At 41.2% G+C, this 20348-nt stretch overlaps 1 protein-coding gene across 11 annotated transcripts; it reads right to left on the reverse strand.

Annotated features, from left to right (window-relative positions):
* Positions 1–330: 330 nt before the first annotated feature.
* thw (chitin-binding domain protein thawb) lies at positions 331–19813 on the reverse strand. 11 transcript variants are annotated; one of them, XM_089469297.1, is made up of 6 exons: positions 19483–19813; positions 18690–18977; positions 6245–6295; positions 4325–4371; positions 3996–4262; positions 331–3934 (listed from the first exon to the last, which is right to left on the reverse strand). In XM_089469297.1, exons 2-6 carry the CDS (start codon positions 18709–18711, stop codon positions 821–823), a joined length of 3501 nt encoding a protein of 1166 aa, XP_089325423.1. In that variant the 5' UTR covers positions 18712–18977; positions 19483–19813; the 3' UTR covers positions 331–820. The 11 variants fall into 11 exon arrangements, with proteins under 11 accessions (XP_089325423.1, XP_089325422.1, XP_089325419.1 ...); XM_089469296.1 differs by having other exon boundaries at positions 332–3934; positions 3996–4265; positions 18690–18929; positions 19535–19813; XM_089469293.1 differs by having other exon boundaries at positions 332–3934; positions 3996–4265; positions 19535–19813.
* Between the last annotated feature and the right edge of the window lie 535 nt (positions 19814–20348).

The following is a 20348-nucleotide window of genomic DNA, read 5'->3' on the forward strand; positions in this document are numbered from 1 at the left end:
CCAGCAAAACTACAGCGCTATAGAGTGAACTGATTGTTGGTCTATAGAGCGACGCTTTTTATTTAAAATTTGTGGATAATAATTTATTTTTAATTATTTATTATCTATTTATTTATTTTTACCATAGTGCTCTACGATGTATAATGAGTGCATAGGAACAACCTATACTACTTACATATGTCCCTATATCCCATATGGGATGATCCTAAATACTTCAATGCTCTCCCACAGCTGAAAACAATTCCTAAAGTATTTTATTGCCTCACTCATTTATTACATTATGGTTTTTATAACCTCTCAGTTTCCCTAATTCACAAAACATTGGTATATATTTTTTATTTATTTTTTTATATGTACTTTATTAACGTTAAATAAATATTTACAAAAAAAGAGCACAACATAAAGACAACATACAATATTTATATATATGGGCATATGTAGATTGTTCATTAATTAACTGGATCGGGAACTGGATCGGGCAAATACTCGTAGTTTGTAATTACAGCTAAAAAGTTACTAATTAAATACAACTCGACGTGGTGCATGCTGTCGATTGTCCGAGTATTATGTGATATTCGAGTATTTGTTCGTTTTACATATTTACAAACTAGTTGCGACAATTGCATTAACAAGAAGAAGAGCTGTCGGAAAAATAGAATGCAGCAAGGGTTCAACTAAAATAGTAGAAGGAGGGTTTGGTGCGAGCCGCGGAGTGGAGTGGGGGCAATAGAGAGTTGACTAAAAGTTAAGCATTAACGCGCAAAGTTGGCAACACTGCCATTAGGAATTGGCGACCGTTGGCAACCCTATCGCCATTCGCCTATCGCCTGCTGCTAAACTTTGATGCCAGCGAGTATAATGACTTGAGCAGCTCGAGCGCCCGACGATCCGAGTGGATCTCTGGCTGCGCCGGCGTTGGCGTCGGCGTCGTTGCCGCCAAGTCAAGATCGTCCACATCCTCGACGCGTATCTCGAATTTGGTGGTCTCCTCGTAGCTGCCCGGCGCTGTGGTGCTGGTCGAGAACGGCGGCAGCTCCGTGCTGGTCGTATAGCCCGGTGTGGTGCTCGTGTAGTAATCCGCATTGCTGCCACGTCGGAATGTGGTCACGGGCACACGCGTCGTAGTCGTTGCCAGCTGCTGCTGCTGCTGCTGCTGCCTGGACACGTGTTTGCTGGATATCTTGCTGTCGATGTCGATGAGGGCATTGAGCAGATGCTTGCGGGAGCGCTCCAGGGCCTTGCCATTGTGATCGTCGCAGGTCTGGATGAGCAGCAGCAGCAGGCTGAGCACCTGGCGATCGTGCTCGGCCTTGGCCATCACGTTGCGCAAGTGGAGCGCCTCCTGCTCGTTGAGGCCGCCGAAAAGCTTGTTGGCTATGCGCTGCAGGCCGCTGCTCGAGGGCAGCGCATCGCGGGGAATATCGTAGCTGCGGAATATGTCCTCCCATTCGTAGTGCACGGGAGAGGGCGTGGCTGTGCTGCTGCCCAGCGATCTGGGCGAGTAGGTGAACGGGGCTGAGGTGCTGGATGTTGTGGTCGTGGTGCGCTCCTTCATCAGCGCATCGTTGATGGTCAGTGGATCCAGGAAGTCCGTCTGGGACTTCAGCGCCCATGGGTGCTCCGTGGGCTTGAGAGTCGTGATGAGCTTTTGGGGCCGTGCGTCTTTCAGCAAATCGTTGCGGGACTTGACGAACGACTGCGTCTGCTGCTGCTGCAGGAACTCGTCGCCCTCGCCCGAGTCGGGACTGGGCGGCGACAGCTCTGCCGACAGCTCCAGCTCCGAGTCCTGACCCCGGCTCGTGCTCAGCTCGTACAGCTCGGTGGTCGTGGAGTATTCCGGCGCCGGAGTTGAGTCGAACTTGTGGTTTATCTCGAGCGCAATGTTTTGGGGCGTGGTCACATCCGGCGAGGGCTTCGTGGGCAAGTAGTACTTGGCCGTGCCATCGCTGAACAGCGAGGCATCCGTTGTCGTCACGGGCTTAAAGTTTGGCGGCTCCGTGGGTCGCGCCCTGGCGGCCAGCTCTGCCCGGAAGCTTCCGGGGTTATCTAGATAGCTGGTCAGCGCGTTCGAGAAGATTTGCGCTATCTTGCGCGACTCGGGCTGCTCGGCCAGCTTAGCAATGGTTGAGCCCGTGCTGCCAATTTGTGGGAATGGCTGATAGTCCGCCGACTTGGCTGGCGACTGCGTCTCATTGGAGAGTAAGCCTGCGCTGATGTCCACCTGGCCCTCAAGTGAGCCTCGGCCCTTGACATCCTTCAGGCCGAAGAGATTGCTATACTTCTGCACGGTCTTGGCACTGAGCAGACTCTGCTTGATGTCATCCGCCTGCTCGCTGATGCTCGGCGGCGGCTCTGAGGTAGTTAGCGTCGCTGTCGTGTCGGAGGGCTTGACCGTGGGCAGTATGGATGCCGGCGCCTTTGCCGAGAGCTTGGTCTGCCCTCCACTCTTCTCCGGCTTGACCAGCGAGTTGCCGGACTCGTTGTGCTCCTGGGCAAAGTACTTGGCCAGCGAGACGAGCGCATCTGGGCCGGAAGAGGGCGGAATTTCCAGGCCAGCACGTCCGTTTGTCGCTGGCTGCGCGTTCAGCTCCACATCCTCGAACTTATCCTTGAGCAGATTAACCGTCTTGAGCATATCCTGCACATTGCGATAAACGGACTCCTCCTTCACGGGATTCGGCGCAAAGAGCAGCGACTCCTCACCAGCTGCAGCCGCTGCTGCATTCGTTCTGGGCACAGAGGCGCCCACCTTGGGCAAGTAGGTGGGTCCGCTGCTCGTCGACGTCGGCGCTGGGGTGGTGGGCAAATAATCGCGACTCTCGCTCTTCTTGGGCGTCTGCTTCAGCTCCCCGGAGCTGGCCACATCGTAATGATGGCGCATGCCTATGACGATGGGCCTGTAGGTGCTGTCGAGCTCCAGGCTGGCGCTGGCTGTTGGCTTGGCCTCCAGGAAGAGACCCGAGATGGCTGCACTGCCAAAGCGATTCGGATTGGGCGTGGTCGCGGCATGCCCGCCCTTAATATAGTTCAGCTTGCCTTCGGAGACCTTGGACTTGGGTACGCTGGGCACGGTGGGCGTGTAGAAGGGCGTGGACTTGCTCGGCTCCAGGCGGCGCACAGTGGAGTGGCTGCTGGGCGTGTAATGGGGCGTCGTATGCTGCACGGGTCGGACCGAGTAGGCTTCAAAGAAATCGGGCTTCTCCTTTGCTTTCTCCTTGTTCTTCTCCTTGCTGTGCTGCTCCTCGCTCTCGAGATCCTTGTAGCGCTGCTGTCCGCGCTGGCCATTGCGTGCCCGTTCCCTGAACTCCTGAGAGGATCCGCTGCTGCTGCTGCTGCTGCTGCTGCGGCTACGGGTTGGCTTCAGAATGGTTGAATCGTCGCTGCTGTTCGGACTGGAATTGGAGTTTCCATTGTTGTTGCTGTTGCCGTTGCTCTTGCCGTTGTTGTTGTTGTTGCTGTCGCTGCGTCGCTTGCCTGTGCCGCTGACAAAGGAGGAGCTCTCGGCTGTGATCTGGGATTCATGGTCGTTGCTGTTGTTGTCGATGCTGGGGAGCACCTTGCGCTGCTTCTCCCCGGAGACGTCGTCGAAGTCGACGCTCTCCAGCGAGGCGTGCAGCTCCTCCGTGGAGTCGATACGTCGGTCAGATTTGCTGCTGCCCCGGCCGCCGGCACGTGCTTGGCCCACCACTGGGGTCACCTTCGGCTTGATGTTCAATCCACCACCAACAATATTGAAGCCCTGCACGGGCACTGAAGGACGCACGCGATGAACGCGCTGCTTGTTCAAAATCTCGGCGCTCTCTGCGTAGTAGCCGGAGGAGCCCAGGCAGTTGACCTTGAACCACCAGTCGCAGGTGAGCTCGCTCTGCTGGAAGATGGTGCCATTGGGGCAAAGGAACGATATCTTGCGTCCTTCCTCACATATGTGGAAAACCTGCAAGTCAAGTGACGATTCAATTCATAACTATTTAGAGTCAATTTCCAGCTGCACCCACCTGGCAGTCAGTTTCCATGTCGGCAAAGTAGCCATTGCCATAGGAGCGGCAGCTGAACGTGGTCTTTGGTATGCGCGGATAGATAGGAAAATCTATGCCTGGTCTGCCCACAACACCCTGATAGACCTCGTAGTCCACATCCTCGTCGGAGGCGCGCTTCTTCAGGTGGTGCTTGTGCTCGTTGCAGTTTGTGTGCGTCTCGTAGCGCTCCTCCTCGAACTGTGTGGCGCCCGTCTGCTTGGCCAGCACGCGAGCTGGCGTGCGGAACTGCTGCATGTAAAGTGGGTTCATTAAGATGGGACTGAAATTTAAGAGAAATGGGCTCATACCTTGGTTTCTGCACTGCCCTGGCTCAAGCATGCCAGCAGGAGTAGCACTGTGGAAAACAAAGAAAAACATAATAAATATTTATATGAATCAATTTATGAATGTGACTTTAAATGGCTCAAAAAACATTTATTTAATATTGAAGTTTATCCCTATTAAATTTCAAAGTTATTTTTTACTAATACCTTAAAAAAAAAATATTTAAAAAAATAAAATCAATATAGATATATAGTTATGCATGTACATATGAATATTTATTTATTTTATTTATTTATTTTTATTTATTTATTTTTTTATTTTTTAAATTTAATTTTATTTCTTTTTTGTTTTTTTTTTTGTTTTTTTTTTTTTTTTTAATAATTTATCAAGTTTAGTGATTAAGCGCTTGGCATTTATATAAATCTCTTAATGCATTTTGAAAGAACAACATTTGTGTAATTGCCTATTTGTTATTGTATTTTGTTAAGCCGAAGCTAATGATCGGTTGTCGTTTCATATCATTGGAACTCAGCCAATATAACTAACTGCAAGCTGAAGCTATTTATAAGTTAAGCATATGTCTTGAGATTTCGATAAATTTGATTTTTATATTTTTATATAAAATTAACTTCCCGAACCTTGACTTTTCGTCTATATATATAAATTGTGGAGTTACGAAAAACTGACTGACCGACTGTGACTGTGACTGTCGCTGTGATGGTGACTGTGACTGTGACTGCTACTACTACCTGTGACCAGTGACTGACCTCAAGCGGACAAATGCAATAATTAAATTTTCAAAGCATAAAAACAATTAAATGTATGAGGCAAACCTGTAAAATGCGTGTTGCTCGCGGATGAGCTACAATTTAACTGGCGGCTGGAATGGAAGACGACACCACAGCCGAACCGAACTATCGACCGCAAGATTCAAGGTTCGATTGCTGCATAATCGTCGTGATTATGTGAATCATTAAACAATTGTCCGTGAATCAGAGACTGATGGCTGGTGGTAACGTTTGCTTTATCGAGGGTGTTGCTGCCTCAGATAATTAAACAATTGCCCATAATTTGTGCACGCTGATTGAAACGCCCCAAAAGAAATAAATAAATATAAAAGGAGAGAAGCGAAGCGAATGAGCCCACATTGGCCAGGTGCACAAGCGTCGCGTCGCTCACTTGCCAATTACCCAAATATTTGCATTGTTCAATAGCTCAATTGTTGATTTTGGACGCTTAGCTGGGCAGCAGCATCTTCTGACATTTGGGTCTGGGTCAGCGTGTGGCACTTCCATCAGCCATTTCCCAGGCACTCAACTGGGAAAGACAGCGCGACGTTAATTAACAGCTCAGTCGAAACGCATGTCTTTTGGCTTGGGTCAACACGTTTTTGTCGCACGACAATAATAACAGCAACAGTCACAGCAGCAACAACAACAACAACAACAGCTGCAAGAAGAGTTTGAGCCAAAACAAAGACAGTTTTAAACGCAATCCGCCTTTTGAGTGTTTGTTTTGTTTCTTCTTTTTCTTTGCGTGGATCTGCTGCCTACGCATGCGTCACGCGTCGTGCGTCGCTTTTGGCCTGGCTTAAATGTGCCGTTAGTGTTAATGGATTGTGGGAATCTGCTGCGGTGACAAGGTCAAGGATTGTTGCAACATGTGGGCGTTGCTTTCGACCAACTCATGAACAACACATTGAAAGGCCCAATAAATTAAGAGCCAAAAATATTTGCATGCCTCAGAAATTTAATACATAAATAAGTCGTTGACTAAAGCTGTTCTCAAGGCGATCTAAGACATAAAACAGACTTTCACATTGTAAGCAAGACAATACCAAACATTTAATTGTTTTCATAAGAAAGACTGCAAATCTTTTGAAATATTGCTTAAAAGTAAAATGAAGTATTTCTAAATAATTTGTTATCGTTAAACAGACTTACCACACCATAACAATTGTATTTGTGTACGCCGCATTTTGTGCACTGAAACGCCTGAAAATAAACAGAAAAAGTGAGTTTACAATTTGTTGCTCGCTTGTTAACAAAATTATGAATATTTATTGCTACAGCGCGTGGGATGCCAAAACAAAAACGAAAACAAATAAATAAATAAATAAAATCACAAACAAGGCACACGGGCTTATTAGATAATGAACATGAAACAATCAACAAAGACACCAAATATATAATTGTGCGAGCGTACGCGCTGCATGGACAAAAATTCATTGCAAATTAATTGCATAATGCAATTGCAGCAGTCAGCAGAGACAAGTTATAGATAGCTGGCGTATCTCTGCGATGCCTAGATAGATGCATATGCATATATGCATATAGTGTGTGTGTGTTAGATGTGCAGATAAAGCACAACTATGCGCAGGGCGTGGGTGTCATAGACTCGTGTAATACAAGTGCCAAAGACTAATCATAATAATGAGTCAGTCAGACTAGCTGGGCCGTATAGCTAGAGAGTGAGGTAAACAGACATCAATATATATATAGGGCATGATTAAATTTAAAGACTTTGCCAACAGCTGTGCGTTAAGCACTCCATCAATCCATCACTCTGGCTGGCTGGCCTGAGCTCAGACAAAGGCGTCCTGCCTGGCGTATGTGTAATAAAATAAATTCAGGCCTGGACGCAGGGTAGCAGCAAATGACTCGAGCGGTGCAGCAGCAGCTGTGCTCAGCTAGTCAGTTACTAAGTCAGTCAGTCAGTCAGTTAGTCAGTCAGGCGCTGCAGACATTCACTTTCGAGTCGTTGTCACTTCCGTCAGCTCATTTTTGCAGCTGTTGTTGTTGTTGTTGCTGCTGCTGCTGCTGGTGCTGCTGCGTACTTTGCATAATTTCAAATAATTGTTTCAATTTGCACAACTGCAAACCATATGAAGAGCGAGGGAGGAAGCGAGCGGGAGCGGGTAGCGGGCAACCGGCTTACCCAGTGACACTCTTTGCATTCAATTAAACAATTTTCCATGTTCATTTCTATCCATCTACATATTTCAATCTATTCAGTTTTTTGAATATTCTCGACGAGCACAATCTATCGAAATACATCTTTTATGTTCACATTAATTTTACCTTAACATTAAATGCAGTCACACATATGGGGGTGAGCGGGGGAGCGGATCGGCGGGGTAGTGACTGTGGGTGCGGCTTTGCGAAAGCTTATTTGTTTTTTTTTTTTTTTTTTTTCATTTATTTATTTTTATATGCATTGTCTAATGGAGGCTTCTTTGTATTTAAATTAGCTGCCTGCCTTGGATTTGGGGTTCTTGTTTGTTCTCACAAATAAATTTATTTGTTTGTTGTTGCTGTTGTTGTTGCTGCTGTCTGCATTTCATCAAACACACAAATTACACAACACACACACAAGACCAAGACCAAGACCAAGCACCTGGCAGCTGAGTTAAATAAAACGCTTTTGAATTCATCAATAAATAACTGTACAATTTCATTATCTTAAAGTTCAAGCGTTGCATGCTTCTCTAATATATTTAATTTGATCGCCTCAATTGGCTTTGGCCACGTTTTTCAATTTGCAATTACCCGCCAGAGTTTTGTGTCTTTCTGTCATTGCCAAGGCTCAGCCAAAGGCAACAGATAAAATGAAATTGAAAGTGTTTGTTTCTTATTTGTTAGTTCAATTTAAGAATATGCTGAGTAATTTATATATCTGAAATAAGATTTAATGAAATGATCAAACTGAAGAAGACATATATGTATATCTAACATGTATATCAATTTGTAATTCAATGAGTGCATCCAATTAGTGTTAGCAAACTATAAGAAATAACTATAAAAATAAAATAGAAATTCATAAAAATTTGCATGTTTACATAATGAGTACTTGTGTTTCTTCGCTTTGTTAATTATTCGTTTCATTTTATAGCTAATCCTAACCGAAATCAATTCGAGAGTCATTCAATAAGACATATTCATTACTTGCACTTGCCAGCAAATGTGTTTGCACAATGCGAAACCCGCCGAAGAAAACAGAAGACAGAAAACAGAAAGCAGAAGAAAACAAGAAATTCAATTCAATCATCTTCGAAATGATAAATGGGATATGCCTGGGCATTCACATGGCGCGAGCGCCGGCAACGAAAGTGAAAAGAAATAAAAGATCAGCAAGTAAAAAGCGAAATATCCATAGACTACAATGACAAATAAGGAAGTTGCAACTGCAGATATGAAGCGGCTGCTGCTGCTGCTGCTACTGCTGTTGCTGTTGCTGCTGTTGCTGGTGTTGCTGAATCATTATCAGTCGACAACAACAACAGCAACTGCAGTGAAAAAAAAAAAAAACTGTCAACAGGGGCCATGGCAACAGGTGTTGCTGGAGCGGCCATAAAAATAATAATAAAGAGACGCCGGCTCTTGGATTTAACATTTGGCCAGCCGAGAGCCGCAACAATCAGAAAAAATTTGTTCCGCCTTCAAGTACAAACACAAACACAAACACACAGACACAGTGTTAGGTGATGCTGTCCAGGACGCAATGCGGGTGTTCGCTGCATGTATCGGCCAATCTGCGCTGCAGACAAGCCTGCCAAATGTCTGTTAAATCGTTTTAACCTTTTTGTCAAGTTGCCGCTTAACCTTTACGGCTGCTGCGCTGACATGAAGGAAGCATTTGTTGTTGCTTGGGCAAGTGTTGAAACGACACACACACACACACATAGAGATAAACACTCATACACACATCCAAACATAGTGCAACTGATATGAAAACTGAGGCATCCTCCATGCTAAGCGAAAATATTTTGTTTCGCCTCGCTTTGTCTTCGTCTCGCCGTGCAACGTGTCGTATACGTGTTATTTGTAGTTTTGATTTATTTGTTTTGGCATTTTTATCTCGTGCACGTTGTTTATTCAAGCGAACCTTTTGCTGACTCTTTGTGTGCGGCCCGCTCAAAAGCTAACGAGAAGAGCAATTGCTGAGGCCGAGCAAGCCGAATATTTAATACCTTACAGTAGCAAACTGAAAATCAGAAATATTTAAGGATTTTAGAAATGAAATGACAACTGTAGGCCACAGTGGAATATTATGCATTTAAATGGAAACTCAGTGGGCGAGAAATGGAAATAGACAGCCTTGCTTAGATCGAAGCCTTTAGTGCAATATATAAATTTCAATCAACTATTTAACGCCATCATCTTGGTATACCTGCCCGATGAAGAGTAGCTGAAGGTAAATTGTTTTCATTCAAATTGTTGTTGCTGCGGCTTGTGCATTGTGTCTGCATATGCCAAGCAGAAATTTCACCTTTATCGAATGGCATGCGAAATGTGCACCTACTGCATTCACTGCATTGCATTATGAAACGGCAGCTGGAGGCGCGGGTCAGGGCATCGCTGACAATTCCTGTTGTGAAAATTGCATAAAATTGCCGCATCTTCAATGCAGTTGCCAAAAAAAAAAAAAAAAAAAAAGGAAAAAGAAATTCAAGTAAATAAATAAATAAGCGAAAGATAATGTTCAAACCCGTTGTGGGAGCGTCGCTTGCAGCTGGTCACTTTTCTGTGCCTAATGACGGAGACTACATGGGCAACTGGCCGGTGAGTCAGGAATAGTATCGATAGATCACAGCTGAACGAACACTTTCGGCTTCGTTGCAGTTTGGCAAGTTCAAGTTCGTGCCTTAAGTCTTTTGTTTTAGCACTTTCGAATAGGCAAGTCTCTGCTAATTTGTACAATTAATTAAGCGCAATGTGTGCTGCTGCCAAAAACAATGCAAATTAAAATGTTAAACATTTTTATTCTATATTTTTTCCGTTAGCTGCGCTTTAAAATTAATTGTGTGAAAAATATTATTATAAAAGCATAAATCGCGCCAACAACTCAACTTGCGCTACGTTTCCCAGACAACGGCAACAACAAGACTTTTGAAAGTCTCAAAAAAAAAAAAAAATAAATAAATAAAAATAAAAACCATTGAGTCTACTCTGTTCAGTTTGTTTTTGGAGACGATTTTGTAAGTTTCTAACAACAACTGCGAGGAGAAGCGCTAAGAGCCGAACAATTAAAAGCTTATTTCTTATTGGCATCATCTGGCTGATGGAGCGAACCCCTGGACAATTGTGTCGCATTTGGTGATATTGTCTTCTTCCATCTGAAGATTTGGCTGTTAAATCATTTGTGTGCCTTGATATTTGCATAATTTATAATTATAATTAAGTTGAATAATTTAACGGCAAATGTTGTAACGCCTGTGAATCGGGCTAAATTGTTGCCGTTGTTGGGTTATTAACGGCAAAATACGGCCAAATACGGTAAATCAAGCGCATAGATAACGAGTGAATGATTAGGCCAACAACAACAGCAACAACAGCAACAAACGTTTAATTACCTCGTGATCTTAGACGGGTTTCATTTAAATTAATGCATTGCATTGCCCCGCTTCAAGCTCTATAAGCGCAAATGAAGAGTAATGAGCAATTTGGCGAATTGAAAGGGAAAGGGGAACGTGATAAATAGCTAAGAATACTATTCGAATACCGCATTCATTTGACCCGCGAATCACACACTCTCCCAGTAAATCAACATGCATTAAATACAATTTTCGTGCACCTACGAGTTCAGTTGAGGCACAGCACCACCACAGCACCACAGTACCACAGCAAGGGAAACAAAGTCAGGTGTGAATATGCGTCAAGCTGCAGACCATGTACATTTTGCAATAACAAAACTTAGACAGTTTTTTCTTGCCGCGCTCGGAAGATGTGGCTAAAGGCCGCCAGATAGGCAGTTAGACAGACAGCTGGACAGGTGGACGGGCTTTAGCTGCTGCTGCTGATGCTGGTGGTGGTGGTGCTCAGCCAGACGATGTAACCGCTGCGATTGCTGATGCGTTGACCTACGTGCCACAGATTCACATGCTCAGCTGCTCAGCTGAGCTAACTGTGACTGTGGTTGTGGCTGTGGCTGCGGCTGCGGTTGCTGCTGCCTTTGGGCCAACTTCACAGTTTTTGGACATTAATGTTTGCAGTCCAAAAAAAACACAAACAACAACAAATATGCCCTACGGGGCGGCGGCTACGATTGCATTTCATAGCCGCCAGAGTTCGACGTGCTAATAGATTTTGAGGTCATTTGCAACAGTTTTTTTTTGGGGTTTTTTTTGGCCAGTGGCTGAGTTTTTTTCTTTCTGCAGGCTTGTTCTGCCCGTGATACGATTTCGGTATGTTTTTCTTTGCACAAGAATTCTTGTGCATTTCCGCAGGCAGCGCAATTTTTTCGTCCGCAGCTCATTTGCAAGTTTTTGAAGCGGCGCAAAAACTGACTGCCCGCCAGACAGTTCGACGCTTCGTGCCAGCGTGCCTGTCTGCACGCTTCACACTTGCCCCCCAACTGGGACCGCCCACAGCGTCGTCCACTGTATTGGAGCGCGGCTGAGATTTGTAAAGCAAGCCCTAGCACTTAGCGCCATAGACTTTGCCCCATTTTGTGGCCCAATTTTTCATGCCCCGCAGCACCAATGGACCTCCCGCCGAAGGGCGCTAATTGAGCGCCTCTTGCTTGGGGGTTCGTTCCGCTGGCCAGCCAACAATCGCTCCGACTTATGATGTTGTAAACCTCCTTCAATTTGTTCATCTTTATTACTTCTGTTTGCTTTGGGGTATTTTTTACATTTAAATATAGCTTAACATTACAAAAATTAGTGATTTGTTAAGCAATTGTTTTCCTCGAGCTATATCATGTTATGAGTTTATGACCTGTGAACTAGTTAATACTGAACCTCAAGTAACACACGTGATTAGCTCGAGTTCTGAATATTTATGAGTTCAAGGTAGGTATAAAAAAATAAAATAAAAAATACGAATGATAATAAATTTAAAGGCTTATAAAAGTGCGCGAGAAATTTCCAAATTATATATTATAGCCAATCATAAACAATACATTGAATCAATTTGAATAACAAGAATTCAATCGCATAACTGAAACAGTGAACTTCATGCTAAAGACTGCGACATCGAACCTGTTTTTATAAAACTTGAGTCGCATGTGATATTTGGGGTGGAATATTTTTTTTTATTTATTTTTATTATATATTTAGAAGCATATTAAGACTTTAAAGTTCCACTAAATCTTGTTAAATAAACAACAATTTAGAAGTGCAAAACATATGCGATTAAATAAAAAGTATGCAAATTGAACAGAAATAAATAACAATAAAAAAGTATCCAAAATAAATCAATAAAATGCGCGATTGTGTGAAATGTATGTATGTATGTAATGAAATTAAATTATATACTATAAAGATTAAATAGAAATTAAAATGATAATTGAATAGAATAAAAAATTTAATTGAATTAAACAACAGCTCAGTGATGTAACCATATGTTATTTTAAATTTAATTAAAATGGAATTCAATTGAACAAGTCATTTGTCGCAAGCATACATTAAAAAAAAAATAATAATAATAAAAATAAAAAAAAAATAAATGTATAATAAAGTATATAACAAATTTAATTGAATTAAATAACAATTCAGTAGTAATAAAAATAAATAAATAAATAAAACGCATAACAATCAAAATAGAAAAAAGTTTTAAATGAATTAAAATTGAGCAATAGAACAGTTGTGCGAAACATCTACATACATAATATATAATGTGGAATAATAAGAATGAAAAATTAAATAGGAAAAAATGGAAATAAAATTAAAATTGAATTAAAAAAGATTTTAATAGGCAGCAAATTCAAATAAAATATTAATAAAAGAATTTTGTGATACTATTACTTATTGATATTAATTAATAAGATTTCTAAGATTAAATTAATCGAAATTAGTTTACAAATGAGGACTCCATTGGAACATGTATATCCCCAATTCAGTGTCCTCGTTAAAAATCTAGATTTCAACTATAAGTCAGGGAGTAAAACAAATATTAAAACTAAAATAAACATAAATAAGATCGGAATAGCATCGAGTACAAACAAAAGCGGCAACTGCAATTGTTGTTGGGCAATTGCCGGCAAGCGAAAACAGCAGCGACTGCAATTTATGACAAGCAAAGGCGGCGCCAGCTACGCCGCCAACAATTGCAGCAGTCAAGCAACAACAGCAGCAGCAACAACAACAACAACGATAACAACTGCTGTTGTTATTAATAGGTAATTGGTGTTGTTCTGCCGTCAGTCGGTCTGGCCGGGCGTTGCCCCAATCCGAACTGAAAAACCGGTGGCAGCTCTTGCATTGCATTTCGATTCCTTCTTTTTGTTGCATTTTATTTTTGTTTTTGTTTTGACTCGATATCTGATTTATGTGCCACCCACAAAATGTGGGTCAGCCCCACTGCAGATTTATGTCACTTGGTTAAATAATCAGCTGCTTGTTTGCTACTGTTGCTGCTGCTGCTGCTGCTGATTAATTAGCCAACAACAATGGGCCACGATTTTCTTTTGCTTTTGCGGCTTTTCTTCAATTTATACAACAACAGCGCACTTTTCCTCATCATGATGGTCTTTTTATGATTACTCGCACTCATCTCTATACACTTTCTGCTCGCACACACACACAAGTACATGCACGTATACAGCTTCAATCTACATTGCTCATACGCCACCAACATCTCAACTGAAGCTGCGAATTAGTCGCTTATTGTTTGGCGTAATTGTTTCTTGTTGCCGACGCTGTTGTTGGCTGTGTTGTTTATCTGTTTTTTTTTTCTTCGTGTTTTTTGTGGCCCACGTAAACGAAAGTCAGTTTTGATATTCGTTTTGTTATGATTTTATTGTTTGTTGTTGCTTGCGCTTATCGCTGTCTGGGTCAGTAGCGGAAAATGTAATGAAAGCGGAAATGGCATAAAATAATAATTTGTTTATAGTAATAATAACTAAATATTTAACAATAGCAGTAGCTAAATGAAATTGTAATAATTAAATCCAAATTCTCCTCTCCAATAATCCTCTCTGAATAATCAAACCCAAATTTTAGTCTCGACATTTTTGTTATTTTACAATATGCAAATGAAAGTAAATTTTATCAAATGATTGCTAATAAACATGAATAATAAAATAAACCATTTATCTTCTTTTGTGCGCCCCTCGAAAGATTCTAAACAAAAACAAACGACTTAGGCAACGAACTTGACTGCGGCAGACACGCCGTCTTACAAGCTGTTGATTTGTCCGTCGTGTTTTCCGATTTTTTGTTTCTGTGCTGCTTTTGAGCGATGACAAAGCCAGCGAGCTGTCGACAACATCAAAGTGCCTCGATTATGACTGCTAAGAGCTCTTGTCATTTTGTTGCCTTCGCGCTTTTAATTGTGTTGGAAGCACATAATCAAAACGACCTACCCGTCCATATCAAAACTCTATATATACAATATATTGTATATATTTCAAGATGCGGAATTATAGGTGCTTTTGATTTATGCTTTTTCGCAGGGTGAGGCGTTTCTAATTGGCCAAAAGCCGCCTAGTGGCAGTCTATGATGCCTACTTAAGTAGTCGCCTAATAGACGTATCATTGCCAGCTTCCTGCTAAGTACTTTTGGAAATGATGGCAATGACAGCTTGCAATTGCTGTTGGCCTGAGAAAAAAATATTTGATACGGAACTGAAAGTTAGGTAACAGATTATGCTTCGGAGCAAGCCGAAACAATAGACAAGAAGAAGAAGATGTGCGGGCCATAAGATTAATTGACAGCTCTAACAAGAGCTTGCTTTATGACCAGATAAAGTCGCATAATGCGTAGCCACCTACTGTGTCGCTACCAGATGATGGCATTTGCATAAACATCATAATAGTGAATCACTCCACTTAGAACCAGTTCTTCAGCGTCCTTTGCTCATGATGATGATGATGATGTCATTGCCTCAATATAGATCCTGATGAGGCGTAGTATATCTCTCAGACACTGTCTCTCTCTCTCTCTCCTCTCTCCCTCTCTCTCTCTTTATTCGCTCTCTCCCTGTAAAAACAAGTTCTATGCTCATAAAATCCAATTCTGTATTCTTTAACAAAACAAATCTGATTAGCTTTATAAATATTTTTCAAGTATTAAACTTGTTCTCTAGACTCAATTTCTTGGCACACTAGCAAATGAAAGTCGATAATTAAGTTTATTAAATATTAATAAAAATAGCAATATTTTTATTAATGTTTACTGTTGTTGTTTCTCAATTATTGCATAATGCTTTATGGAAAACCCATAGCGATTTGTCATGCGGGCCTGAACCAAAAACCAAATATATCAAGAATTGACTGACATTGAGTTATTGTGTTGGAAAAAACAAATAAAAATATATAAAATATACAATAAATAAACAAAACAAAAAGATACATATACATGTATATAGATTTACAATAAATAAAGATGCTCCAATTTCTTCACAGCCTGCAGATGAATAGAAAATTTGAGAGCAAAGCAAATGCCACTCAATGTTAGCCCTAAAATGGCATGGCGCAAAGCCTGTTGCCTGTTGCCTGTTGCCTGTCAGCGCATGGAGGTCAGCAGTTTGCTCTGACATTTAGCCGCATGCGGCAAGCGGCAAGCGGCGATCGGCATGCTGCCCGTATACGAATCGAAGCCAGCATTTGTGGGTACGCAATTTGCAACGCACGTGGCTTGATGAATGTGCAGTCTTTAGTCTTTTTTACGGCTATGCTGCACGCTGTAATTTAAGAACTTGGCATTTAGTTGTAATGATCATATTTAAAATCGTGATGTAATGCCACAGTTTACGCATGCTATAAACGCTGGGAGGCTGCAATCTGATGTGGTAATAGCACTTTATGCATACATACACATATATCTATATAAATGTATGTATATATGTGTGCAGTTACATCTGCCGCGACTTAAAGTTCATTCGAATACGCCGGCAAAAAGCCAAGCTGACCAAAAGTTCAAGTTCGTTGCCCAAGTCTTTCGTTTCTCAGCCAAAAAAGCGGTTGACAAACGATTTATTTATTACATTTGAAGCGTAGCTGACATTTGACCAAAGCCAAACAACAGCAACAACAAAAAGGCGAGAGGGAGAGAGAGAGAAAAACGCGCGTTGATGTTTTGTTTAGGTTGACTTTTGCGGCTGGGCAAGTTCGTTGTCAAAGTCTTTTGTATTTCCTAGTGTTTTCATAACTTGTAATGAAGCTGAGTGCTCAGCAAAAAGCAAACGCAAAGAACAATGACAACAACTACAGCAACAACACAATGCATTATGTCAGGGTAGCCGAGAAAACAAAAACAAAGCTGATGCTGATGCCTAGAATGTGTTGAAATCTTGAGGCAGCATCAAAGGCAGAAAACATGTACATTATTTACACACTTCATTAATCACTAAAGATGGGCACTAAAACAAAAAACGTAAAGTTGGATGTCTACTAGAGGGGGGTATAAAAAAAAAGAAGACACATTAGGTTACTTTTACTTGATCGTACGCTCTGGCAGCAACAGATGCGGCTCATTGGCTTTTCAGCGATGTGCACGCAGCGCCAGTTAACGCATCAACACTTGAATGGGATACAAGTACAGCAGCAGCTGAGATAGAAGACAACAGAGCTGTAGTTGCAGCCCAGGGTGAGAGTGTGTGGGCGAAGGAGATGGAGATGGAGATGGAGACGGTGAGGGGTCGAGGCAGAGGGGCGTGGGTCTGCATTTGGGCATTGTTGCTTGAATGACTTTTAAATTTATTTGCCATTTCTTTGCTGGCAAACGTTAATGAGCAAAGCAGACCAAGTCGGACTCAGACCAAGCCAGCCGAGCAAAAGCATTCGCATTTTGAACTTTTATCTGGCCATCTGCAACAGCAACAGCAACAGTAACAACAGCAAACAGTAACAACAACAACAAAATTATATTGTATACAGCATTTGCCTACATTTAAAGCAACCAGATTGATGTTTTCTTTTTGTTCCCCCTAGTTTTATTTCTTTCTGCCAGCTCAACTTTAACCCTCGGCCACATAAACTGAAACACCTTCGTCTGGTGCGGGTGTGCGACCGTCTTCATGTACATGTGTCTGTGCCTGTGTGTGTGTGTGTGTGTGTGTATGTGTGTGTTTGGGTTTGTGATGTGAAAGATGTTAAGTCACACATTTGGCCTAAATTTGTCTTTTCCTTGGCTATGGCTAAGCAACGTCTGCCGCAACTTGTGCGCTTTTCTTTTGTTCATTTGCGCCACAAGGCTGGAAAAATCTGTAGCAACTCTTGACATTTAAGCAGCATTTCCTAATTCCTGCACCAACTACTTTCTGTGTCTCTGGCTGTCGCTTCGCCCGTAATTGCCATACACTAAAAAAAAAAAAAAAAAAAAAAAAAAAAAAAAAAAAAAAAAAAACTAAACAACAACAAAATTATCTAACTCCAGTATTTGCAGCTGCCCCAAATGCCCCGAGCAGCGCATTCTGAGTGCAACTGCAACTGCAACATCCTTGAACTGCGCCCACTTCAGCCCAGCTGCTTCATAATAACAATGCCAAAAACTCAGCTGCGGCTAATTTATGCAGGCAATTAAAGGCAATTAAAACTCGCAAAATATAAAACTGATTGAACTGTATGCGAGCAACAAGCTTGAGGCAGCTTCAGTTCTTTTTCTATCTGTGGATCTATTTTTAAATCGAATTCTTAACTCACTAATCGGACACTCGACTTGCCTGAAGCCAATCGAAATTCTTGCACATTTTGGCTAGAATAATTTAAATAATTAAGCATTTTGTTAATTACGCCTAGCTAATTATGACGGCTTCTGCTGGGGCTGTTGACACATAATTGCAATGACTCTGTACTATTATAAAACTATTATGAATTGGCATATTCTGTACTAGCCCAAACTGCAATTAATAGCCAACAAACAAATTTATAAAAGGACAATTCGCAGCTCAATGATGCGCACAACCAAATTAATTTCATGGCCAGCTACAAAACTTAGTTAATAAGCAAATTAAAAATATAATAAAAATAACCCTTGAGCTATTTAACTATTCTTTTACACAACTTTTTTATACTTTGCTTTATATGCATTTAAGCGTACTTTCCCTTAATAATAATAAGCAAACTAAAAAAAATGCTGTCAGTAAAATATTATACAATCTGAGAGATAATTGCTTTTTACTTAAATTTTAAATAAAGTTTAATCAAACATATTATTTCATGATCAACAAAATAAAACTTATTTAATTACATTAATATTGTTAATAACCAGCTGGAAATTCTTTTAAAAAACATTGTATAATTGCTTTACTTCTCAGTGTGAAGCTATTCAGAGCTCTACATGCTCACATCAGCCGAATTATTAAAATCACAAGCTTAATTAACAACTATCAAAACGAGCTGAACTTGTGAAAGGCTCGTTGGTTGGTGTCTGAGCACTTTTGCCATTTATGAGCCGCTTAGAAGTTACAGCTGTCGAGACTCCAGGCCGCTGAGCATTCACTTACCTTTAGACGGCAGCATCAGCATCAGAGTAGCCTCAATGTCAAATTTATGAGTTCGTTTGCGTGTGTGTGTGTGTGTGTGGTGTCTGTCTGTGGCAACAAACTGTGGCAGCAACTTCTTCTTCCTGTGGCTCACAAAGTGGTTTTGCTTTCGGTTTCGTGAGTGAAGTAATATGTTTTTGCTTTATTATTATAGAGTTTTCCGCTGTTTTCGTAGTTTTTCTCGCTCTCGTCGTTGATTAACTATAATGTTGCATTTTTATATGATGTTTCTTTATTTGATATGTCTCACTAAGGTTTTGTTTGTCCAATGAACAAATAACACAATTTAGTTTCAGTTACAAAAAAACAAAATCACTTCAAAATTAAAACAAATCATCAGCAAAGCAAATTGTATAAACTTTATAAAGTGTTGCAATAGCAAAATCAATTAAACAAATCAACGAAACACTCAGTGCTCAGATTGAAATTATGCTTAAATTCCAACTAATTTCTGATATCTCTGAGTATTTTCGCTAATTTTATTAACTGCTTTGACAAATGATTTTTGAAGTGATTTCATCGAGAAACTCTGGTTTATCGCGTCTATCATTTGAGACCGTTATTGTGCTACACAAAGTCCTCTCGCATGTTACTTTTGATTAAAATTTTTTATGAAATCAAGCACTAAAGTTTCAAGCCAAAAGCACTTTATCAAAATCAGCTTGAAACATTCACAAATGATTTTTGTTTTTTCTTTTTTATTTTTTCGAAGCACACAAGAGTTTCGAGATGCAATCAGAAATCTTTGAAGTACAAAATGTGATGCCAGTCCGAACAGAAGACGTCTTCACCCGTACGATATTCACATTTGAATGTTTCAATTGGCAAATGCGGCGTCCAACTTTAGTAGTTGAGCGACTCAGACTCGGGCCCCCGACCGCAGCGCCGACTCGGCGCACTCTTCTCCAGCGAAAACGCACTCCCCAGCAAATACACCCAAGAAACACAATCGGCAAAGCTGCCGAAGCCACCCGCAGATCTTCGCCAGAAGCGCCGAAGCAGCCGAACATCTTCCTCGCAATCGTCAACAACAACATTTAGGCCTGGCCAGAGCAAACGCAAACGCAAAAGCAAAGTCAGAGCAAATGCAATTGACTTTGCGACCGGTCCAGCGATCAGCTGTTTACAGGCGCGATTGAGAGTGAGAGCGAGACAGTTAACAGAGTGATTGTAGCCGCACTGTTAAGCGCTTACATTGCTGTTAACTCGACAGCAGACAACAGAATTAATTGTGGCAATTGGAATATGCTTGAATGTGCAATAATTTAAGTATGGCATAAAATTTAAAGTATATTTGTATATATTCAAGTTTTGATTTGCTTATTTTACTTACTAAGAAATTGTTATAAATAGATCAATATAAGTATTATAAATCAAGAAAATAAAAATACAATTTATCAGAAAAAAGAAGATTGTTTAATGTATTCCTTACGATCACTGATATAAATAAATTAATTTCTAATCAAATATAAATAAAGTTTGGGGTTCATCTATTTCTTTTTTGTTTTTCCCCAAATAATTAAGTCATCGCATATGCCATATGTCATGTTTATAAATAAATATCTAAGTAGAAAATGTAAGATGCCATTCACAAAAACATCATCGGTTGTTATAACAGAA

The sequence above is a fragment of the Drosophila arizonae genome, chromosome 2 (genome assembly GCF_054131065.1).
Source record: "Drosophila arizonae isolate 15081-1271.41 chromosome 2, UAZ_ARI_1.0, whole genome shotgun sequence".
NCBI lineage: Eukaryota > Metazoa > Arthropoda > Insecta > Diptera > Drosophilidae > Drosophila > Drosophila arizonae.